Source organism: Ovis canadensis, chromosome 3 (genome assembly GCF_042477335.2).
Source record: "Ovis canadensis isolate MfBH-ARS-UI-01 breed Bighorn chromosome 3, ARS-UI_OviCan_v2, whole genome shotgun sequence".
Classification (NCBI taxonomy): Eukaryota; Metazoa; Chordata; class Mammalia; order Artiodactyla; family Bovidae; genus Ovis; species Ovis canadensis.
Genome location: NC_091247.1, coordinates 168,892,333 through 168,916,779, shown reverse-complemented (window position 1 = coordinate 168,916,779; position 24,447 = coordinate 168,892,333). Strand labels below are relative to the sequence as shown.

Genomic DNA, 24,447 nt, shown 5'->3' with positions numbered 1-24,447 from the left:
TTATTCATTTTTGTCTTATATTTAAAGGATTTTTGTTCCTGCTCAGAATGCTTTTACAGCAAAAAAAAAAATCCTCTAAAACATAGATTTTCACATAATACATTTTCCTAGTCACTCTGGATCTCATTTAACACTGTCTTTGGGAATTCCCTGGCAGTCCAGTCACTGCCAAGTGCCTGAGTTTGGTTGGGGAGCTAAAACTCGATCAGTTCAGTTCAGTTCAGTCGCTCAGTCATGTCCAACTCTTTGTGACCCCATGGACTGCAGTATGCCAGGCTTCCCTGTCCATCACCAACTCCCGGAGCTTACTCAAACTCATGTCCATTGAGTCGGTGATGCCATCCAACCATCTCATCCTCTGTCATCCCCTTCTCCTCCTGCCTTCAATCTTTCCCAGCATCAGGGTCTTTTCAAATGAATCAGTTCTTCGTATCAGGTGGCCAAAGTACTGGAGTTTCAGCTTCAGCATCAGTCCTTGCAATGAACATTCAGGACTGATTTCCGTTAGGATGGACTGGTTAGATCTCCTTGCTGTCCAAGGGGCTCTCAAGAGTCTTCTTAAAATCCCGTAAGCTTCACCAAACCAAAAACAAAAGAAACAAGGCTATCACACTGTCTTTGGGAATGTTTCATTAAATGCTAACATTTTTCTGATAAACTCATTTAGAAGGCATGTACAATTTAGGGTGTAACCATATATACGAGGTTGAGTATGAAAGTGAAAAGTCAAAGTGTGAGGCACTCAATCGTGTCCAGCTCTTTTTGCGACCCCCTGGACTGTAGCCTACCAGGTTCCTCTGTCCATGGAATTCTCCAGGCAAGAACACTGGAATGGGTTGCCATTTCCTTCTCCAGGGGATCTTTCCAACCCACGGATCAAACCCCAGTCTTCTACATTGCAGGCAGATTGTTTACTGTTTGAGCCACCAGGGAAGGCCAGGGTTGAGTATATGCTCTACCAAATACTAGGCTAGAATAATTTTAGTAGCCTCCAGAAAGGTTCAGAAAAATTCATGGATTCCTTGTGTTAACCTGTGGTATGAATTGAGAGATAAGCAAAATATATCCTCCTAACCTTCTGAGGATCAAGTCAGGGATGATAACGTCCACTCTTTCCTATATAAGACACATGCCTGTGTCCCAGTGGCAAAAACTCTTGGTCTGGAACATTCTTAACAGCTGTACCTTGACAAACTAATGAGGCACATCCCAAGTAACTTGTTTTATTTATTTAAATTTGTAAATATCTTTCGTGTGTAAATTAGAAGAGTTTTGAGTTCCCCATAAGAGTACTCTCACTTATGTTTCTGAGAAACTTTCTGGTGGAAGAGTAAGAACTTTTCAGACTGCAAGCAGGTGATGGACAGAATCCTGGGTGTACCCATAGGGGAATGGAGCATGTGAACATTATTCACCTGCATCACAGAAGACATAATGCTTAGTAGTAACAGCTGGAAAAGTGATTTGATAGGATACATTTCTTATGACTGATGAGAGAGTTAGCACTTGACCCTGAATTTAGTTGTCAACTAGTACAGGGTGCTTGCTCTGAGCTAGTTAGATTTCATAGGGATTTCTGGTACAAGAAAGCTTTGCTGAACATATTCATTCCATGTGCCAGGCTTAGTGCAAGGTATGAAGAGCGGAAAAAAAGAATTAACACAAAAGCTGCTTCACAGCTATATTAGATCAGTTGACACTTGGGAACATTAGCTTATAGATTTGGTTTTGCCACTAAATACAGAACTTGAGGACCTGTGGTTTCTGTGGGCCTCCGTTTCTTTATCTATAAAATCAGTTACTTCATCTGCAGAAGTGAACCTGCAAGATGACCTTGGGGTATCTATGACCTCCAAGGGCCCTTAGATTCTAAAGTGCTTAGTTTAAAAAGTCTTTGAAATGGGGCCTTCCCTGGTGGTCTAGTGGCTAAGACTCTGCGATCCCAATGCTAGGTACCCAGTTTCAATCCCTGGTCAGGGAACTAGATCCCACATGCTGCAAGTAAAAGTTCCCCCAACTAAGACCCTGCACAGCCAATAAATAATTTTTTTAAAGTCTTTGAAATGTAATAAACCTTAGTAACAGGTGTTTCTCCCTGGGACAGATGTTCCATTCCAAACCCTGAGACAGCCACACTTCAGGATCAGGGTGTTTTAGAAGCTCCTCAAAGAAGTATCCTTTACATTTTCATCTTGTGTCCCAGGACAGAATCTCTACGCACAGAAAGTGTGTGTAGTCCACACTGTAGTGTTCTTATAGTCTACATTGGCCATAACTAGGAATGGAGATGACATGTTGCTGTTGGCATGGAATCTGAAAGCAAGACCTTTCCTTCAATAACATTCCTTACCTCATCTCTCCCTATCTGACAAAGCCCTTACTTGTCAGCTGAGATGATCACATGCTTTTGCCCTTTCCTGTCTGCTCTTGCTGATCCCTCCATCTGGAAGGGTACAGAGGGTAAAAAAATCCATTTCCTTCAGGACTGCGCTCTATCTTATATTTCATCAGTATGAATACAACTAATTTCTAGAATCCTATACTACCATGAATGCATGCATGCATGCTAAGTCCCTTCAGTCATGTCCAACTCTTTGTGATCCCATGGACTGTAGCCCGCCGGGCTCCTCTGTCCATGGGATTCTCCAGGCAAGAATACTGGAGTGGGTTGCCATGCCCTTCTCCAGGCGATCTTCCCAACCCAGGGATTGAACCCACATCTCCTGCACTGTAGGTGGATTCTTTACCGCTGAGCCACCAGGGAAGCCCTGTGCTACTATACACTTATTCATGTTCCCTAGCTTATGCAGAGAGTTTCCTCTTCTCACAATAATTAGACTCTAAACACATTATATTGAGTAAGCACAGAATAAATGCTTATCTAGTTTGTTAGTCCATCAGGAACTTCAGATGACAAAAGAATTATGGTTCAGGCTCCTTCTACCTTCAGTTCAGTTCAGTTCAGTCACTCAGTCGTGTCCAACTCTGTGACCCCATAAACCGCAGCACACTGGGCCTCCCTGTCCATCACCAACTCCTGGAGTTCACCCAAACCCATGTCCATTGAGTCTGTGATGCCATCCTACCATCTCATTCTCTGCTGTCCCCCTCTCCTCCTGCCCTTCTACCTTAGCACTATACAATTCCCAAAGCTTTTCCTTTCCTTCCCTTTTTTTCTTCCTGTCTGGAATCTCCTATTTTCAAGCCTAATGTAAGGGCCTAATTCTGGGCATGAAAAGACAACACAGTTCATACTTTTGGTTTCATATTTTCTTCAGTTCATTTCAGTAAAAACATAATATAAAAGGCATTGCTACCCTCTTCCCCTCCTGGGGGTGAGCCATCAAGCTTGTCAGTCTGAGCCGCTCCAGTGGTTCACAGCTCATCATGCGATATGTGCAGGGCATGGTCACATAGATCTGCAAATAGCACATGACAGTTTCAAAGAAAACGCCACTCTCACGCTGATATGTGCCACTATCAAGAAAATACCCCAAAACAAATTGACATACACCGACCGCCATTTTTCAGATCATATGCTTTTTTTTTTTTTTTTTGGCCACACCTCGAGGCATGTGGGGTCTTAATTCCTGACCAGGGATCCAACCCATGCCCCCGGCAGTGGAAGTGCAGAGTCCTAACCACTGGCCCACCAGGGAATTCCCCCACCCCCCAGCATAGACTTTAAAATGACAAACTCTCCCATCATCCTCTCACCCCTATGTATCTCAGGTGAGGGAGCCACAAATTCTGAAAGCTGACAGGAAGAGAATGGTGAGGATCGACCCAAGTCCCTAAGCCATAAGTAACTCTGAAGCTAACTTCATAGATTAGGCTGGAGGAGGAGGTGTTAGGGGGGTGCTGGAGGACAGGGAGTGGGACACACACTGGAGAATGTGCCAGGTTCCACGGGGATGTGAGGGCAGGAGGTAAAGAGACAGCAGCTTACCTGTTCGCTTACTGCAAAGTTTGTCTTTAACATTGTCAGCCTCTCGGGAAAAGAATTCAATGAGTTCATCCTCGTACTCCTCCACAATGCTCTCACACTGTCAACCCGAGGGAGAAAGGAGTGAGAGAAGCCAGCAAGGGGAGGCCTCTGGTCTCCACCTCCAGAGAGGAGGAGAAGGACATGAACCTAACTTTTCCACTTGGGCTCTCCAATAACTCCCCTAATTTTCAAGAACCAGCTACCCATTCCCATAGCTCACCGCGAACTTGAGGGTGCCACTGATGTCTGAATCAATTCGAATGCCCTGTAGGTCCAGTTCACTGGATTCTCCATTCCGGCCCACGACACGTACATAGTTCTTGCGGTGCGTGGAAGGGTCGATCTGTTCCCCATACTCCTTCATCCGGTCGCATACCTCCTCTAGCAGCTCTGTGAGGTGGGCCTCTGAGCGAGCATAAGGCACCTAGAAATGTCCTCAGCCTTGGGTCATATTCTTCTACCTCTGTACATTAATAATTCATACCCTTACTTTTCCTTCGAAATCTAGCTTGATCAACCTTCTCTAAAAAGCCTTCTCCAATTTAAAACCATTATGATTTGTGTAATTCTTAAGTCCTAGTGGCTCAGCAGTAAAGAATCTGCCTGCCAATGCAGAAGACCTGGGTTCAATCCCTGGGTCGGGAAGATTCCCTGGAGAAGGAAATGGCAACCTACTCCAGTATTCTTGCCTGGGAAATCCCGTGGACAGAGGAGCCTGGAGGGCCACAGTCCATGGGGTCGCAAAGAGTCAGATACAACTTAGCAACTAAAGAACAAAGTCCATTCAAATATGTGATCTTATTTTACCTCATTATACAAGCCTAAAAAATAAAATAGGTATCTTTCCAAATTATAGATAAATGACCTCTTTGATTAACCCTGGTCACTATGTGTTCTCTTCCTTTGAATTTCTTTAATTCTTATGGCTGTAAGGTTTTTTGTTTTTTTTTTGGTATTAAAATGAGGCTAATACCTGCCCTTAAAACCAGAGCATTAGACAGTTGCATGCAGTCAGATAGATAAGTTGCTTCAGTCAGATAGTGTAGGCTTTGAAGATAACTACTAAAGCATTTCAAAAGCATCATAACCTTAACATTTCCCAAATACTCACTAGGTACAGCTTTCTGTCTGTGTGTATTGTTTTCTACTAAAACAAATTTCCTAAATATATAGATAAGACCTATATATATATATATATATATATATATATTGAATGAATGAATGTATGTATACCATACTGTCATAGTGAAAACACAAGTCACATGGATTAAGGATATGGAAAAGGGGGCTGATATGGAAAAGGTTCTCTGTCTGCTAACAACTTCTACAACTTATACAACGTATTAGGATTTCTGGGGTATTAGGGAGCCAGGGAAGCAAATGTATGGGATACAAGCCTTCAGCCTCTTCCAAATGAAACAGCCCAATCTTTTAGATATCTCATTAGTTGAGTTCTCATTCAAAGTTAGAGTGAGCTATTTGGGGGAACAGTCAAATTACCTCCACCACTGACTGGCTGCCATCTGGATTGATTCGGAAAGAGCCCATTTGAATGGTCTTCTTGGGATCCACCTGGGCAATTTCCCACTCAAGTTCATCCACCAGAGCCCTGCAAGCTGATGCAAGGGGAGAGGGGGAGAAAGGAATCAACCTGGGGCTTCCACTCATCCTTTTCCCAGGCCTTGGATCCCATCCTCTCCAAGGCTCTATCTTCCCCATCCCACCCTGCTTCCTCCCATTTCTTCTGTGCCTTTACCTCCACAGTGTAGATCCTGGCTCCTCCGGGCCCAGGCAGTTCCCAACAGGGCCCCCAGAAGCAGGGCCAGCCAACCCCAGCCTTTCATCTTTGACGCAATGGGGTTGCTCCACCTGGGTTTGAAGCATAGGTGTGAGATGCCTACTCCATTCCCCTGCCCCGCCCCGCCCTGCCCCGCCCGCCACGACACCCAGTCAGCCTCTAATCCCCGCCACCACCACCCCTCCCCATACCTCATCCCAAGCCTACAAAGGCCTCAGTGTGATCTGACTCTACTTTCCAGGAAATGGCCTGGACACAAAGGGGCTCCTCTGTTCCGGCGCTCGATGTCCCGGAGGCCCCGGGGCAGTGGGTGAGAGAGTGAGCTTGGGACTTGGGTCTTAGTTCCAGATACTACGTCGACAGGTGAGCCCTCAGATGTTGTTACTTAAGCGGTGGCTGCCTAGGATCACAGGGCTATGTGGCAGCCATGGGTTGGTGGCTGGGATTAAGCAAGGACGACAGGCACAGAGGAGCTGCTGGCAAAGAGAGTAGCTGATTCTCGCTAAGAGGTAGCGAGGTGGCTTGCTGGCGAGAAGAGCACTCAATAACTAGGACCTATTTGGACCCAGCACCGAAGATTGCTGCATCCCCACCTCCATCCTATAAGCTATTCCTCCTTGCGCACCAGCCCCTTTCGTAAAGACCCCACCACTGCCTTCGCCCCAGTCCAACCCCGACCCTCAGTGCCACTCGGATCCATCCCACCTCTGCTCCCAGGGCCGCCGCCGTGGCCCAGGCACTGGAAGACAGCCGAACTCTCACTTTAGCTCCCGACCCTAGCACCTGGCTGCGGGGGAGCGGGGCTGTCCAGGCTTCTCCAGAGCGCTCCTGCGCGCTCCAGACACGGGGTGCCCCGGTGACTGCCTGAGCCAGCTCGTCGAGTCCTAAGTGGATTCCTAAGCAGGGCTCAGAGGCGCTACAGTACGCGTCGCACACCGGAGACCGACCCCAAACCCGCCCCTCCAAACTCTCGCGCGAACAGGCAGCTTAGGAGCGGCTCCCAGACAGCAAGGACCCCGGTGGATCGCAGGACCCAGACTTGCGTGGCGAGGAGCTCCACGTGACCATCAGAGGTCAGCCGAAGAATAGGAGTGGCTTGAAGCAGGGTCAGAACCTGACGTCGTGCGCGGAGGCGGTCAGGCTCACACACGCCAATCTAGGTGGGCTCGGACCTTCTAAAAGAAAGGTCTGCGGCTAGCCAGTGAGAATCCCTGGTTTTAATACCCGGGAAACTACATCTCCCAGGAAGCACCACATCACCACTCTGATACTTTGTTAGTAGCTATAGGTTTTATGGTTCCTGGGACCTGTAGTTTGTCAGTTTCTCCAACTCACATTTTACACAAAACGGGGAAACCATACTGTACCTCTTAAAAGAATCCGACCCTAGGGTTCTAGGCAGCGACACCAAAGGCCAACTGCCCAGGAATGACATACTTCTTCAATATCCTGAATTTTGGACTTGAGAATTTTATCTTCATTTCTGGGTGAGACTTTGACTTAGTTTTTTTCCAGTTGTAATATTGGGTTTCCAAAAGAGTTCCTTTGGTTTTTTTCATGTAAGATGTCTGTAGTAGTGCTTGAAAGTGAAAGTGAAGTTGCTTAGTCGTGTCCGACTCTTTGTGACCCTATGGGCAGTAGCCTGCACCAGGCTCCTCCATCCATGGGATTTTCTAGGCAAGAGTACTGGAGTGGGTTGCCATTTCCTGCTTAGTTGTCTTTAACTTCATTCGAAGCAATTTTGTTAGATTGTAGTGTGACAGCTGTCATATCAGCATGCACTAAAAATACTTAGCTTAGCAAAATTGGTTCATTTTTGTGTAGCCATTTTACTATTTAAGATGAAAGAAAAAAGCAACATTTTGGCATATTGCTTTATTATTTCAAGAAAGAAAAAAATGCAACTGAAATGCAAAAAGATGTGTGTTGTGTATGGAGAAGGCGCTGTGATTGATGAAATGTGTCAAAAGTGGTTTGCAAAGATCTCAGCTGGAGACTTCTTGCTGGAGGATGCTCCACAGTTGGGTAGGCCAGTTGAGGTTGATAGCAATCAATCAAGACATTGAGAACAATCAATGTTATACCGTGAGGGAAGACAGCTGACAAACTCAAAATATCCAAATCAGTGAAGATTTTTTAACAGAATCCAAATCAGACATTGAAAATAATTTGCACCAGCTTGGTTATGTTCTGTTGTTTGGTTTCCACATGTGTTAAGTGGAAAAAAAAAAAAAACAACAAAACATCACCTTCTTGGCTGTATTTCCACATGTGATTCTCTACTAACCCTAACGAAAACATTCAGTATTTTTTTATTTTGGCCACACTTGGAGGCATGCAGAACTTCCCTGGCCAGGGATCGAACCTGCGCCCCTTGCAGTGGGAGCACAGTCTTACCCTCTGGACCATGAGGGAAGTTCCAAACCCTTGTTTTTACAACAAACTGTGATGAGCAATGAAAAGTGAATACTGTACAATAACGTGACACAAAAAAGATCATAGCACAAGCAAAATGAATCACCACCAACTACACCAAAGGCTGGTGTATACAAAGAAGGTGAAGTTGTGTGGGATGGGGAGTTCTCTATTATGAGCTCCTTCCAGAAAACCAAACAATTCCAACAAGTACTGCTCCCAGTTAGACCAACTGACAGCAGCACTCAATGAAGTATCCTGAATTAACAGAAAAAACATAGTCTTCCATTAGGATAATGCAAGGCTTTGATGACCAGGCAAAAACTGTTCCAGCTTGGCTGGGAAGTTCCAATGCATCTGTTGTACTCACCAGACATTGCACCTTCGGATTTCCATTAATTTTGGTCTTCACAAAATTCTCTTAGTGAAAAAAATTTCAATTCTCTGGAAGACTGTACAAGGCACCTGGAACAGTTCTTTGCTCAAAAAGATGAAAAGTTTTGGGAAAATGGAATTATGGAGTTGCTTGAAAAATGGCAGAAGGTAGTGAAACAAAATGGTGGATATGCTGTTCAACCAAGTTATTGGTGAAAATGAAAAATGTGTCCTTTATTTTTACTCAAAAGCTGAAGGAATTTCTTGGCCAACCCAATAAAAAGCCAACAAAGGAGAGGAGGCTGAAGTCAGAGAACCCCACGTGCAGGTATTTCTAATGAAATAGATGACACTCAATAATATTTTTGTTTTTATTTTACAAAACATGCAATTTAAAACAGAATTTTAAAAAAATAGCAAGAAAACAAAACTTGGGACAGGAGAGTGGATGGAAGACAAATGTTTCTCAGCTGTCAGCAGGAGTGAAGCCAGCAGCCAAGCTTTGTCTAGGACCCAAAGGCCCTTTTGGCAATGATGATGTTGGCAACACTGGTTTGCTGGGACCACCAGACTCTATATGTTGGCCCCTCTGGGCAACCCTCAAGCAGCCAGACTTAGGCTAGGTCTTGAGTTACTGTTGTATCCTATCAGTGTCCAGGACTTCAGTAGGAACTGAGTGTTTTGGTTCCAGGAGCTTCTTTACCTGTGTATTAATTACCCAGGATAATTATTAAGAACATGAATTACTTTCCATCTGGGTCAATTCTAGGCTGTTTCTGGCCCACTATTTTGCAAAAGATGAAAAAGTAACCTGGCTCCTAGACCTTTTGCAACAATCCTGCTGCATTCCAGTTCTATTAATAGCACCATCTGTAGACCCTGAGCAAGTCCAGTTCTGGAAGTAGACAGGGTATAGCCAACTTGGGAGCTCATCTCCCAGTTCTGGGGCACAGAACACTAAAGGGAGGGAGCTGTTCGTTGGGAGAGCGTGAGGTCAGAGTGCCAGCACTGAAGAGAAGACAGCTGCACCTGTCAGAGACAAAACCAAGAGCAGTGACTCCTAAGGCGAGTCAGGAGAAAAAGCACCCGGACACTTCCTATGAAGGAACAAGGCAGGATAAAAGAAGGTATGGACCTCCCCCAAACTTTTTGGAATTGGGAAAGAGAAGGTTAGGACCAATAGAAAGCTTCAACAATAAAACTGATTTCTGATTTCACTGAATAAGGAATAAGTGCTTTGTAAACCGTTAAGTGCTTTCTATTACAAACAGAAGGCTAGGGTGGTACTGTGTTAACATAACCATTGTTCTTATTTGGCAAAGGAAAAAAATGGCAATCCACTCTAGTATTCTTGCCTGAGAATCCCATGGACAGAGGAGCCTGGCAGGCTACAGTCCATGGGATTGAAATGAGTCGGACATGACTGAACGACTTCACTTTCACTTTCATTGTTCTTATTATGGTGGCTATAATCTTCACAACTCACCCAGACCAGTTTCCCCTGTCCCATCCCAGGCCTTACTCTTGGGACTTGTCTGGCCCTCAGGCTCAGGCACCTTCCAGTCCATCTTTCGACCTTTCTCATAAAGGCCCTTGAGAACTTTGTGGAAGGACTCAGGTTCAGTGCCATTTTTGCTTAGCTCCAGATACTTTCGGTAAAGCTGAAGGGCTGTGCGGGCATCCTCAATACTGTCATGGGTCTCCCCTTGAATCTTCAGGTCTAGGGGAAGCAGATGTGGAATAGTTTGGGACCTAGCAAAGGAAGGTAAGAACATGTCCTCTACTTATATCCCCACTATCAATAAACAACAAAAAAATCCCTGACTTCGCTTAAGGGAAAGAGCCAAACACCATCCCTAGTGCACAAAAGGAATACTGAAGCTAATTAAATCCACCTGTAACTCTCACCAGTAATTCAGGGTTATCCCTATTCCCCCTGGCCTCTCGGACATTTTCATGCCCTTGCTGCAAACAAGGATGTACAAGGCAGAGGAACTCACCTAGAAAGTACCAAGCAAGGAATCGCAGGGAAATCATTCGTTTCCGGGGCATGTGAAATAGATAAACAGTGTCAAGGACTTGGTCCTTGGGCACCTGCCAGGGATAAGAGTGGGAGACTGAACGCAGGGGATCCATAATTTCCCATTTTCCCAAAACACAATGTATACCCTGGGGAGCCCACACAAAGAAAGACTCTTAAAAGAGCCCTGCACGAACCATGAGGTTGATGACCCGGAAGTCCTTTTGGAGACCATGACCCACAAACTTGACTCCAATGTCTATGAGAAAACGAAGCTTTAAGTAGGTAGACTTTAGAGTTGTGAGGTGCTTAGAGGAAATCTTGGCATCAAGGTCTCCTGGCTTTATCCCTGAGTACTGAGTCAAGTAATCCACCACCTAGGGATACAGAAAAGGTCAAGTCACACAAGAAGCGAAATGCACAGTTCTCCCTGCCATTTGTCCCCAGGTTCTAGGGCCTTCTGTAAAGGCACAGGGTCTGTCACATTTGCACATTCACATCCTAATACCTGCTCCTGGGTAGAGATGTAGTCATCAATGAAGGGGATACCCTCATTGGGTCCCTGGCCCCTAACACAGGTAATCCTCGCCACTGACATCTGGCTTGGCTTGATGGTAGACTTGGTGCCATCGCTGCGCAGCTCTGCTTCTTCCTATATAAGAGTTCATAAGGAAACCAGAGAAATGCTTGTGACTCCTGATATCCCCAGAGTTATGTCCTAACGCCCCACTCTTTTGGTCTTGGTTACCTCATTAAGGGTGACAAACTCAGCGTCCAGGCCCACCAAGTCCCCAACCTGTGGCATCTCATTCAGCATCAGGGGAATAAAAGTAGTATGTGTTTTCCGCTGCTTCCGTGCTAATGAGGCTTCAGCCAGCAGAACATTTGCCTCAATAGGATTCTTAACTGGAGGGGAGAATCCAGAAGACAGATGGCTGTGGAGAGGGAAGTGACCAGGGGAGGGAAACCAGAGTGGCTGACTACAGACTGGGTCTACACTGTGATCCCAATAATCGAAGGATGTGACTAAAAAGATCATGTCTGATGAACAGAACAGGGCAACGAACAGGTCAAATCAGAAAATTATCAAGAAATATGCTAAAGAAAAAAAAAAACAGGAGTGAGATTTTCACTTTGGACTTTACTGTAGAAAATCCAGAATTAAAAAAAAAGAAAAAAGAAAGTCCAGAATAATATAGTTTATTACCACACACACACAAAAGAAGAGATCCTTACTTGGAGATAAGCTCAAAATCAACTTTAGCCATTTTCAGATATCACCCTTCATCACCTCTTCCCATTACACCCTCAGGATCCCCAGCTTCTAAATTTAAGGCCTGATGAGCAGAAACACTCTACTGTCCCTGAAAATATTAACACTGGTTGCCAATCCTAATAAGCTGTTTTCCAGATCTCTTCCTGAAGATGAATCTTATTGCTCACACCCTTGGGTCTGTGCTATACTACTTACTGTTCAGGTTGTATTTGGAATTAAGATTCCTTTTGATGTAATAAAGGATAGCAGGCACTTTCCAATTCATGTCAAACTGCACAGCTTCATGCTATAAAAGAAAAAGCACGTAATGGTCGGCATATACACCTTTCTTCCCCTTTATCCCAAGTCAGAGAGAAGACAGGACTCAGGTGCTATATTTAGCTTTGCTAATGCTTTTTACTATTGAGGACCCATCCCTCCCTCCTGAATCTGCCTGGCATTCTCTTGGGTACTGAGGATGAGGATGCCAGGGAAAGGGGAGATGCAAGGGGGAATGGAATGTGTTACAACTAACCTTATCGATAGGTTCAATGAGAAAGTCGTTGAAGAGATACCACTGCTGGTGGGTAACACCCTGTGGAGAGACAGAGGATGCCAAAGAGATGGCTAGAGCATTCTGGCTCAGACTCAGGATAAGGACAGAACTGGGATTCCCCTGTGGCCACCACCAGGAATATCCCTGCCCTGTATTACCTCACTCACCTCCTTGCGCTGGTGGTAGGTCTCTCCAACTTTGATGTGAGCCACCAGGCTGCCCCCTGTGCGTGAGTCCAGGATGTGTACCACAGTTGCCATCAGGTCATACACATAGACACCATGCTCCTCCTCTGCCCTGGCTGGGCCCCACTGTGAGGGGGGTACCCAGGCTGCTAAGCTAAGTTTAAAGGTGGGGAGGAAGGGGAATGGGGATAGAGGACAGGGAGCTTGGGGGATGGGGATAGGAGACCAGGGTGGGTTCTTTCCATTCTAGCCCAACTATGACTCCCAGCACTGAACTGAGTCACTCTAGAAAAGCCCACAGCTGGTGAATACTAGGCCTTATTCTCTTTTTCCCCCTATACTAAGTTCCACCTTTCCCTTGCCCTGCTTCTGTCCCATCTCTCCCTTCTGGTTTTTGGTCGTGCCGCAAGGCTTATGGGATTTTAGTTCCCTGACCAGGGAATTGAACCCAGGGCCCCGGCAGTGAGAGCACTGAGTCCTAACCACTGGACCACCAGGGAATTTCCCAACCTTCTTTCCCTTATTCCCCCTCCTCTTCCCAGTTTTTCAACAACCTGCATCTCATCCCCATCAGTCCAATTGCAAACATCCAGCCCTTTGTTCTTGGTCATCTTCATTTGAATGGAGAAAGGAAGCCAGACATTCTTCAACTCCTCAATGGAGGGACACATCAGCATGCCCTCTGGACTGCCTAGTTCCTTCCTATCAGGACAGGAGAATTGGAAATTTGTTGTAAGGAGATCTGATCAGTGACAAGAGGGGCCACTGGGTAGTTCAATCCTTTGACCACTCTACAGACAACACCTACCAATCAGCCAGAGCAAACTCCTTATTCTTGGAGATTTCCCCACTATGCTTCTTTATTGCCATCTTGAAGGCAACCTGCACACAAGGAGAAAACATATGGAGGTTAAAAGAGGGAGAAAACTAAAAAGTTCTCCTAGAGCCCTATTTCCAACCTAAGTCCTGACCTCAGCCTGCATCCTCCAGAAATCAGCTTCTTTCAAACTGTTCACCTCACAGTTGATGACAAGAATATCTGGCAGATGGCGGATGTTGCGGGTCTGGATCTGAGAGGATGAAACAAACAAGGAATGGCAGGAGGCCCACAGGGAAAGAAACCTGGACAGGAACAGTTTAGGCCTGGATCTGCTTCCTCCAGCTGGGGTTCTTCCCACCCACTAGAGCTCTCTAGATGGCGGTGCTGACTTAGTCTGTCCTGGATGAGACCACAGCTGAGTCCCCCATGTGGCAGGACTCTGGCCCAGGGCAAGCACCCACTCACCGTGGGCTGGTACTTTTCACAGTTGTCACACCAGGCCTGTGTATTCTGCTCCAGGCAGATGCTTCGCTTCAACACCTGAGCAAAGTCACAGTTCTTCCCGGTTTTATCTGAGGGGAAACTGGATGCTTCACTCCAGGTCCTCCCTATCCCCACCGTGAGCCCCCCAACACCCTTCTCCTTGATGTTTCAGGACACCTGGGGGAGCACCCCCCACCCCAGCTGCAGGGTATACCACTGTTGCTACCCTCAGGGTAAGAGAGCGTGAAGAGCAGTGTGGATGAGGCTCGCACGGTCTCACTGCCACAGCGGCAGAGGCTGCAGTTTTCCATCTCACAGCTGAACAGCTGCCCAATGACAGAGTCCCCCGATGAGCAAAAGCTGCTAAGAGTGGACAGGGCAAGATGTGCACACTGAGGGAGTCAGGACACCCTTTTAGTCACAGAGGGGCCTGCCATGGTGGCTTTAACCTTTCCATACCTGCCTCCAGCGCCTCGGTAAGCCTGGGGTACTTCCAGCTCCTGCAAATCTTGATGAAGTTGCGTGAGAATGAAGCGGTTCCACCTCTGAATGAGCCTGGCCAGGTTGCCCTTGCCTGAAGCCTCATCTGAGTCAGCCAAAATCAGACCAAGGGCTGAGGCCTCAGGAATGGTGCGGAATGCTCGAAGAAAATTACTGCCCTGGAATCCAGGAAGTATGTTGGTGGAAAAGGGTTATTTCCTCTTCTGTGATTACTGGCAAGAGTGATGACCCTGCCTACTATCCCCCTCCTTTCCCGTTTTACTGTCCCAGGTTTCCAGGTACTGACCTGACAGGGGTCGCCTCGGGAGAGGTCCAACATGTGGAAGAGGAAGCCCAGCTCGCAGGCCAGGCAGAACTCCTTTTGGCAAAGGTGGTTCTGGATTAGACAACGCACAGGCTCCAGGAAATAGAGCACCTGGAGGGAAGAGCAGGAGATCTGATGCGGACAACTGGCACAGGGAGAAAGTGCGGCGGGAAGGCTAAGAGATGGCGGAGAACACAAAGCACGAGTCCACTGAAGCAGAGCTCGCGGGGGACGTGCAGGCTGCGGGGCAAGAAAGAATGGTAGAGGAGACTAAAGTGGACTTGGCCACTTGGTTAGGGAGACCTGGAAAAAGAGGGGTTCAGGGGCCCAGAGAGAAGAAGAAAAGCAGTAGCCATCTTCCAGTCGTGGGAATACCCAGTCTTACCTGGATCATGCAGTTACAGTAGGCATTGGGGATGTGGGGCTCCAATCCAGCAAACAGCGTCTTATTGTAGTGCTTGAAGTCGAAGTCCTCCAGCCCTAGCTTGGAGTATTTGATGGTCACCTGAGGCAGAAACAGTCTGAGCAAGATGAAGATGTCCTCAGAGCCCCCTAAATCTTTGCAGTAACAGTGACCTTCTCCCAGACCCTTCCCAAGTCCAGAGTGATAGGCAAAGGCTTCTTCAATCCTTTCTCCAATGACCCCCTTTCCCAGGAACCTGTCCCCACATCCCAGAGGGCCCCTTCCTTGGTATCCCCCAGTACCTTGCGGTACTTCTTAGAGACCATGTGGAGATGTGGCTCCTCTTCCCGCCCTATTGGTGACTCAGTGACCTGGCTGAAGCTGTCAAATTCACTGTCAGACTCCTTGAGTCGGTAAGGAATCTAGGGTTTTTAAAAAGAGGTACCCTTGTTGGATGTATAATGATCTTTGGTCCCTCCTACCTTTTATTCCAACACTGAAGCAATCACCAAATCCCGAACCTAATAATTCCATGGGGTTTTCAGCATCCACTGCTGCCTTTTCATTCCCACTGCCATCACCCTACCTCATCGCAGCTGGACAATGCCGATGCTTCCACAGTGGGTCCCCCAGCCCCATCCACTCAGTCCAGCACACCGCCACCGAGCTAACCCCCCAGCACGGCCTTTTTGGTGCATCACTTCCGCTGTACACTGGTACGCACAAGGTTTCACAACTGGGCCCTTTCCAAGCTTCATTTCTCATTGATTCCCAATACTAACAGCCGGTCCAACATGGTCCCTGTCAGTTAGACCTCCTGAGACCTCTACTTACACCCTTCTCTCATCCTGAAAGGCTCCCGTTACTGTCTACTTACCCGTCTTTCATCCTTCCAGCTCAACATCCACCTCGTGGAATATGCCCTTTCTGACCAGTCTAGCCCAGAATACCCTTTTTTCTCTAAACAGCTCTGGCAGTGACTGCTTCTAACATTCCTTTAGCATTTAATGATAGCGCATAAATAACTTCTGCCATGGATAGGTCTTATCTTCAACAACCAAATACTAAACTTCTAAAGAGCAAGGACCCTATCTTCTATGTATCTGAACCCTAACACCTAGTATAATACCTTCAATTCAGTAGGCTTCAAAAACCTTTGTTGAAAAAAAAACAAAAACCCTTTGTTGACCAACTGAAAACAAAAACTAGGGAGAATTACTAAAGACAAAGGAGAAACACCAGTGGGCTGGGGCGGGGGCTGACCCTCTCCCCTCTGAACAAACCTGATTTCGCAGCCTGGTGCGGGGATTGGGTGCATAGCCAATGAAGCCCACCTTCTTCATGGTGCGCAGAATCTCTGCATCCACAGGGGGTGCTCGCCTATAATGTAGTATAGTTCTAGGGCTTGAAGGCTGTGGTGTCTGCCCATCCAATTCCCAATCCCCAAGGGACCAGAAAATAAAAATACTAAGAGTAGACAGAAACCAGGAAAGAAGTAGAATAATAACAGGGCTTGCCGAGACTCCTGGTATCTTGGCCCTTTCCCCCTCCCTCCTTTTGGCCCAGATGTGAGGTACAACCTGGGAGCTGGAGCAGAGTTGGCAGCAGGCCAATCAGAGAGAAGCGTGTCAGCGGTGAGCGGGACAGGGATGAGGGAAAGAGGCAGTAGGTCCTGGCTCCAGTCCAGAGGCGGCAGTGAGTCCACGAGACAGGGCAAAGCAAACTCGGTCTCACGGGAGTACGGGTTGAAGGAAGGCTCAGGGGAATCAGTCCAGAGGTGCACGCAGCCCTCAGAATCCCCAAAAGCGAGGGCCTGCTTGCTGGCTGACACGTCAAACGTCATCAGCAGAGGTCCCACAGGATTCACATGAAAGATGTCTGCTGGGTTGGCCAGGCCTGTGGGCTCACAAAACTGGCACTGCCCTAGGAGGGAGGAGGAAGCCCACTGAGCCCTGGAAGGTGAAAGGGAGCCATCTTGTTATGCCCTTCCTACCCTCTTCCCCTGGTATCAAGAAAAGATGGGCCCCAAATCCATGCCTAGAGATAAGAGGAAACACCATCTGGTGCCTCCCGTAAATCACAAGGAGGTTTGCTACCCACTGGAGGCCAGTTCTCTAGTTGTCTGCCTGCTCTACCTGTATTTTTTGCATATGTGTTCTTCACATCCAGGGAGAAAATAAAAGCTCTCATCTCTTACCAAACCTAAGTGAGACCCTGAGACCCCTTAGAAAGGTTACTTTTTCCCCAGCAAAGAAATTTCAGGGAGTACACTCCTTCTCGCTCCTAGACCCCCTTTTTCACTCATCGACTCTTATCCCATCCTATATCCCCTTCATACCTGACTGGGAGATGATAGCAAGACGAGAAGTATATGTAGGGATGAAGCGTAAGAAGGCAGGATCCACGTGAACCTGAAGTGGTGTGATGGCACGCATCATGCGTAGATCATAAACTTTGAGGAAACGGTCACAGGCAAGACCAGTAAGGCGGCTGGAGAAGCCACAGGTGGCCAGCAGGTTGCCATGCACATCAAAATCCGACAGGCTCCCTGAGAAGGCATCAAATTCATGTTCCACCTTAAAAGTACGGAGATCTCGCAGAGAAACCTGAAGAAGAGAGATCTTCGTTATCTGCCAACACTGTTATCAGGAATAGGACCCACTATCTACCTAACCCTGTGAGGTTCCTGCCAAAAGAACTAAGGCTCTACAATGTGTGTGCGCTAAGTCACTGCAGTTATGCCCAACTCTTTGTAACCCTATGGACTACAGCCTGCCAGGCTCCTCTGTCCATGGGATTCTCCAGGCAAGAATACTGGCGTGGGCTACCATGCCCTCATCCAGGGGATCTTCCTGACCCAGGGATCGAACCCACATCTCTTATGTCTCCTGCACTGGCAGGCAGGTTCTAGCGCCACAGTATAGGCAATTAAAGCACACAAAAAGCAAAAAGAGAAGCCAAGAGCTGGAAGGGACCCCAAAGAGAACTCGCTTACCCTTTGCCTCTAAGATACACCATTTACCACTGAAAATATCAGGCTCAAAGATAATCTCATAGTATAACGGCTGAGTAGGAACTCAATTCACTCCACCCACCTCCCCAACTACTGAGCCCCAGAATTGAGTAAAAGACAGAGCCCAATCACATATCTGGTGAAACAGAGCCCCAAGGTGGGAGGAAAAATGGAACTTAGTCATTCACTTTGCCAGATGTGTGGCCACAGAAGAAGAAGCGATTCGTCTGTCTCATGATAGTGACTCCAGGTGTCTCAACTGCATACTGTGAGGGAAGCGGGAGAAACCATGAGAATGATTCTTCCCACAGACCAAAGGAACAGAAAGGTCACATGCACATCATAGGCATTTCCAGTTTATACTGCCCCCAATAACCTCAGGCCCTGCCTGCGTCCCGCTTGCACCTTCTGAGTCTCCTGGACAGTGTTCAGGTCAATCTCTAGTATGTGGTTCTGCAGCCCACCAATGAGCAGAGTGCTGCTGTCTGTCAGCAACAGGCTGTGCATGTCTTCACTCTCATCCAGCCTGTGGGAGATGAAAAGCTCAGGGGCCAGAGTTGCCAAAGTTTCCAATCCTTTACCCTTCCCACTCTGTGAGGGATCCCCTTCCCCAGTCCAGAGGTAAGAAGCCACTTACAGGTAATCAAATATAATGAGGCCCCCTCGGGCCATATACTTGAGGTTGTTCTTGGTAAGAAAAAGGATGCCATTCTCCAGGCTCTGGATCTGGCGGATGTCATCACTGCCATTGACCTGAAATGATGAGTAGCGCTCCAAAGTTGGGCCAAAAAATGATGTGGCATGGCCCTGCAGTGGACAAAAAGATGAGAGACAACCTGAGTGAAGAGGCAAGGCTAATCCCAGATACAAATCAGAGAACTAGACATTGCTCAGTTTTTCCTCCATTCTTGCCTGGCCTTTCTGGCTAGCAGTGACTAAGGCATAAAGCTGGGCACCAATCTTATATGATATGATACAGTATCTTTAAATATAAAGATATTTATGTGTTATGATAAAAACACTGAGAATACTATCTTACGTTCATTTAATACTTTACAAAGTACTTTTATAAACTCTACCTCATTTTATCCTCACAATGACCCTGCTGAATAGGTAATGGCTCAGTTGGTTAGAACAGTACTCAGAAGGTTAGGGACATAGGTCCAATCCTCCACTGGCCAGGTGGCAGTCTTGTGTCCCACAGTCAAGTCCTCATCTCTACAAGCCATCTGGGAAATGTGTACTATGGGTCACAGGCTGGAACAGAGAGACTGAAACTCGTGCCACCCTTGGCTCCTATGACATCATCCACTCCTGGTTTCTCTCCTGACTCTTAGCTCATATCTTCTCCTTATGTGCAACCCTTATGACCACTCTTGAAACGTGACTATTCCAAGCCCACCATCTTCTCACTCTACTTGTCTTCCTAGATAATTTTACCCACTCTTAAGGTTTAAACGTTCAGCTTAAACCAGATGAATCCTGATTTTTTTCCCCTAGCCCAGACCATTGCCTCAAGCTTCAGACTTGTACATCCAAATACCTACCACATGCCTCTCTTTAGCTATTCCATGAGAACGCAAACTCATGACATCCTAAATCAAACTCACCATTTTCCCCCATTTCAATTCTTCTTAACTGTATTCCCTATGGTACCATGATCTACCCAGTGGAATAAGTCACTGGTAGTCAACTTAAATTTCATTTAACTTCCTAAATACTTCCCAAATATGTTCTGATGTATAAATCTCTACAGTGCTTCATTCAGGCCTTCATCACATTTTAGGTGAACTACTACAAAATTCTGTGCACTGACCTCACGGAGTCCTGTCCCATCCTCCTTAAATCAAACTCCATACTGCTACCTAAGCACTCCACCTAAGATGCAAACTGGACCTCGTCATTCTGGATAAAAACCTTTAGTGGACTAAAGAATCAAGTCCAGGCTCTTTTAACAGAGCTTATAAGGCTTTCTAGAATGTCCTCCCACAGACAAATACATGGTTCCTTCCCTTCCTTCCAGGGAGATTAGAATGGACATCCTGGCCTGCATCCAGGTCTCAAGTGTGACTTTATTGGAAAGCCCTTCCCTTGACTATATATCTAAAACAGCAATACCTCACATCCTTCAATACCTCAACCTCCTAACTCCACAGTACTTTCCTTAGGGATTCTATTTTTCTTAAGGATATGTCATAAATATATTTCTGTTGCCTTTTAAAATGCTTATTCAAAACCTAGATTTCAGAACAAGGTCTGGCACCTAAAAGGTGCTCAAAAACACTGGCTGAAGAAAAGTCTAACTCTTCAGCTTCATCTTCCATTTCAGTAAACCCTACCTGCTTGTAGTTCCTGCACTGTGCAATCACCAAGCTGTGTACTAGCTTGGGAATCATTGCTTATTCCATTGCTTTTGCCAAAATGGAATTTCCCCCTCTTCTCCATCTGGCTCCTACGCATCTCTCAAGACTGAGCTCAGGTGTCATTTCCTTCTGGAGATCCTCTAATTCTCTTCTTTGCTCACCAACATCCAGTTTGTATTTTCACAATGGCATTTATTAAGTTCATATCCCATATACTTGGATTTTTTTCCCTCACTGTCCTGTGACCTCCTTGAGGGCAAAGATATGTTTTATTAAGCTTTATTCCCCAAGCCTAGTCTAGTAGTAGACACTGCCTACTGAAATGAATGTATTACCAAAAAATTCACTCTTTCCAACAGAAAAACAATTCACACCCTATGGAAGGTAAATTAATAAACCATAGACACCATGTTATTTCTTACAAAATCTTTGGGCTCCTGAGCATATTGGCAATATGGATACATTTTTAGAAATTAACAATGATAACTGCTCCCAGAGAGATTCAAGGCAGCCAAAGACAGAATGATTCCATGTAATATGTGCAGAAACAGGAGTTAAACATTCTGTAATTAGGGAATTCCCTGCCTGTCCAGTGGTTAGGACTCCATGCTTTCACTGCCCAGGCCTGGGTTTGATCTCTGGTCAGGGTTACTAAGATCCCACAAAGCGGCTGACATGGTCAAAAAGAAAACATCCCATAATTATAAAAATGGAAAACAGAGGAAGAGCATTAGAGAGTGTATTCAGATGGCTATAGACTAACTGAATGGGTACAGTTATCAAGATTAATCAGAGCATGGAATGGACAAACTGTGGAAGAAGTGGGATACCCTCTGAATAAGAACACCTATGTAATCCATCTCTGCATTCTATGACGCCCTCCTTCTCCCTCCCCTTCCCCTCCTCTTGGCTTGCTTTAGAGACCCAGCTAATTCCATCACCTCAACTCAGTTCTGGCTCCCTGCAAAGCAGTTGTTCTTGGCCTAAAACCAGGTAAGAGACCCCCAAAATCTCCTTTCAGCCCTTTCAAAGGGGTACAGTTCTTACCCCATGGCTTCCCACCCACAGCATCTCCTCGTGCAAGTCAAAGTGGGAGACGGAGACAGGCACACCCACTTCAGCCACCACACTGTGCAACTCAGAGTAGACACCTTCCATTATGTGCACTGACTCCTGGACTGGAAGAGCCTCTAGGGCCACTCCCTCTGGGTCCAGCTCCACGTTCTGTAGCAGACTCGGGTTCAGGTGGGCATCCAGGACAGGATCCAGGGCAGAATGCATGGCCGGGGCATACTCTGCCAGTCCAGGGTCCAGACCCTCGAAGTTCATGATGGTGATGATGACGATAGCAGCAGACTGACCCGTGTCACACACCCTCCCTTGCCACAGCCCCTTTGGATGCCTGACCCAACCTTCAGCAGGACATCAGTGGACCTAGAATGCACATCCTGACCTGCAAAGGGAAAGAGGCAGCTGAGTCACGGGTAGGCCCAGGTACTTGTATTGAGTGTGTTCTAGGTTTTACTGGCAGGACGGTAGAAGATGTAAAATACAAGGGGATGAAACAAGCAGGAAGGGAATGGGCACTCGGGTAGAGGTGGGAGAAGGTGTTGTCCCTTGCTCTTCTCCTCTAAGGTACTCTGAACTCCCGGCACCCCACTAGTTAACTTAATCCCTGACTTCCTTTTCACCCTCCTTCAGGGCTGCTCACTTGCCTGGTTCATCCCTGAACCATCAATGGCAGGAACAGCAACTGGGGGGGTAGGGGTTAGGTAGAGGGGGGTAAAGTGCTTGTTTCCCAGAATTAGGGATAGGGGTAGACGGTTGAAAGGGCAGAACAAGGTAAGTCAGTTTCCCAGAATCCTCTGCAATGCTACCCAGGATTCGCTAGGGGAAAATAAGACTGGCCAGTTACCCACTGTTGGGGCGGGGGGTAGGGGGACGTGAAGGAAATAACTAGTTACCCAGAATTCTCTGGGGGAACCAGAAAAATCAATTACCCATAATTCTCCCTCGGCGGCGGGGAGGGGAGGGATTAGGGCAGGGGTCAGATGTGTTCCTGGGATGCTTAAGGGGATTAGGTCATTACCAAGATTTCTCCATGGCGGATATTTTGGAGCGCGTGGAATTAAAACGAGTAGGGGGAGAGCAAGCGCCGGCAGCTCCGCGGGAAATTCCAGTTTCCCCACTTCTCCCCCGCGCCTCAGGTTCAACCAAACTCTACGACGGAAAGGGCGTGCACTCCCAGTCGCAGCTTCCAATTAGGAAGGGCGAAAGGCTTACCTCAGCCAATCGAGAGCAGCCAGGTACAGCCGGACCCGCGAGAAGACGTGTGATGCGCGAGCTGAGCAAAACAAGACCTACGGGGCGCGGATAGGGACAAACGGAGTCAGAACCTTGTCCCTGTTCGGTGGTGTTAGAGTAACCTTTCTCTTATTTAAGCCGCCTTTAAAAGAAATTAGAAAGCCCCAGGCTTGGAGCCCGAACTTTCAAGCTCTGTATAGCTCCAGACTAGAGTAAGAGGGGCCCAAAGCAAAGCACTGGGAATCGATTGCTGGATATTCCCAGTGTGGCCCAGTCCACCCCCTCTCCCCGTGGCACTCTTGTGAGCACTTCGCCACCTCCGACCCTGTTACTCCTGAAACTTGCCGGCATTTCGTATCATTTTCAGGCATGGGAGAGAAAAAAGGAAGCGGGAGGCAGCCTCCTAACACGGCTCAAGTAGCTGCATCTTCTGCGATTCTAAAGGCAACCATCTGAAACTCCCATCTGTGATTATTCCCTCCCCAGAGTCGCCGGTAATATTTCCAGGGAACAGGACCCTTAAGCTATAAAATTCCCCTAGCTCGTGGAGCTGGACATTATTCCTCAGGGGGCAGGACACTGCAAATTGAGACATTTGCCTTCCCCAGACTTAACAGATTTAGTGTCAACACTTACTCAGGGATTCTTGGGGTATAAGTCTGAGCTTGAACTGCTTTGGAATAGATCCAGAATGTTAGATGTCTGTAGGGTATTTTAGTCCAGTTTCTAAAGGCCACATAAAGGGCCGCGTTGATGGGATTCCTCATAGAGAATACAGTTTTAAAGCATCTCAATGTGGTGGTGGTGGTTTAGTCGCTAAGCCCTGTCCGACTCTTGCCACCTCATTGACTATAGCCTTCCAGGTTTCACTGTCCATGCAATTCTCCAGGCAAGAATACTGGAGTGGGTTGCCATTTCCTTCTCCAGGGGATCTTCCCAGCCAAGGAATCAAACCCAGTCTCCTGCGTTGCAGGCAGATTGTTTACCGACTGAGCTACAAGGGAAGTCACCATCTAGGGACCTCTGAAATCAGATCAGTTTGAGAGACCCTCTGAGTTAAACATGTTTCTCTCTCGGTCTAGACCTCTAAGTCTAGAACCCCTCTGATTCAGGATTCTCTGAGTCAGGATTCTAGGCTTAGAGGTCATAGACCAAGAGAAAAACACATTTAACTCAAGAGGGTTTCTCAAACTGACCTGACTTCAGAGGTCCCTAGATTTAAAATCTCGTAAAGAATATATGTGCTGAGTAATAGGGACAGTTCCTACACTTTGAGAAATTTCCATATTTAGGTCTCAAATTAAGAAAGACTTAACAGGGATTTCCCTGGTGATCCAGTGGCCAAGACTCTGTGCTCCCAATGCAGGGGCCTGGGTTTGTTCCCCGGTCAGGGAATCCCAAGATCCCTTATGCTGCCACTTAAGAGTTTGCATGCCTCAAGGATCAAAGATCCTTGCCAGAACTAAGACCCAGTGTAGCCAAAAAAATTTTTTTAAGACTTAACAGTGAGAATTACAAGGCCTGAGATACCAGCAACATCAGGCTAAAAGAGCTACTTTATTAAGATGCGTAGTGTCCCCTCACAGCGTCCAATATAATAGAATGAGAATGCAGTATCTGAAGTCTATGTGGTAATTCTGGCCACTTAATAGTGATCTTAGGTA

At 46.9% G+C, this 24,447-nt stretch overlaps 2 protein-coding genes across 13 annotated transcripts; both read right to left on the bottom strand.

Moving 5' to 3' along the window:
* Positions 1 to 3,255: 3,255 nt before the first annotated feature.
* CNPY2 (canopy FGF signaling regulator 2) lies at positions 3,256 to 7,022 on the bottom strand. Its single transcript, XM_069584979.1, has 6 exons — positions 6,492 to 7,022; positions 5,745 to 5,857; positions 5,489 to 5,604; positions 4,209 to 4,412; positions 3,950 to 4,046; positions 3,256 to 3,419 (listed from the first exon to the last, which is right to left on the bottom strand). Exons 2-6 carry the CDS (start codon positions 5,830 to 5,832, stop codon positions 3,376 to 3,378), a joined length of 549 nt encoding a protein of 182 aa, XP_069441080.1. The 5' UTR covers positions 5,833 to 5,857; positions 6,492 to 7,022; the 3' UTR covers positions 3,256 to 3,375.
* Positions 7,023 to 8,933: 1,911 nt separating this feature from the next.
* On the bottom strand, positions 8,934 to 22,715 carry PAN2 (poly(A) specific ribonuclease subunit PAN2). 12 transcript variants are annotated; one of them, XR_011255996.1, is made up of 26 exons: positions 22,569 to 22,715; positions 21,527 to 21,932; positions 18,754 to 18,923; positions 18,522 to 18,642; positions 18,305 to 18,382; positions 17,442 to 17,709; positions 16,684 to 17,026; positions 16,387 to 16,483; positions 15,406 to 15,525; positions 15,086 to 15,205; positions 14,683 to 14,811; positions 14,355 to 14,554; positions 14,122 to 14,258; positions 13,878 to 13,984; positions 13,564 to 13,662; positions 13,401 to 13,474; positions 13,147 to 13,294; positions 12,566 to 12,718; positions 12,387 to 12,446; positions 12,068 to 12,158; positions 11,345 to 11,502; positions 11,105 to 11,248; positions 10,794 to 10,973; positions 10,577 to 10,670; positions 10,099 to 10,328; positions 8,934 to 9,605 (listed from the first exon to the last, which is right to left on the bottom strand). XR_011255996.1 is itself a non-coding variant. In XM_069584956.1 (26 exons), the coding sequence occupies exons 2-26, from the start codon at positions 21,806 to 21,808 to the stop codon at positions 9,571 to 9,573; spliced, it is 3,606 nt and encodes a 1,201-aa protein (XP_069441057.1). In that variant the 5' UTR covers positions 21,809 to 21,932; positions 22,569 to 22,715; the 3' UTR covers positions 8,934 to 9,570. The 12 variants fall into 12 exon arrangements, 10 of the variants coding, with proteins under 10 accessions (XP_069441057.1, XP_069441059.1, XP_069441058.1 ...); XR_011255997.1 differs by having other exon boundaries at positions 12,575 to 12,718; XM_069584956.1 differs by having other exon boundaries at positions 10,099 to 10,296.
* Positions 22,716 to 24,447: the final 1,732 nt, after the last annotated feature.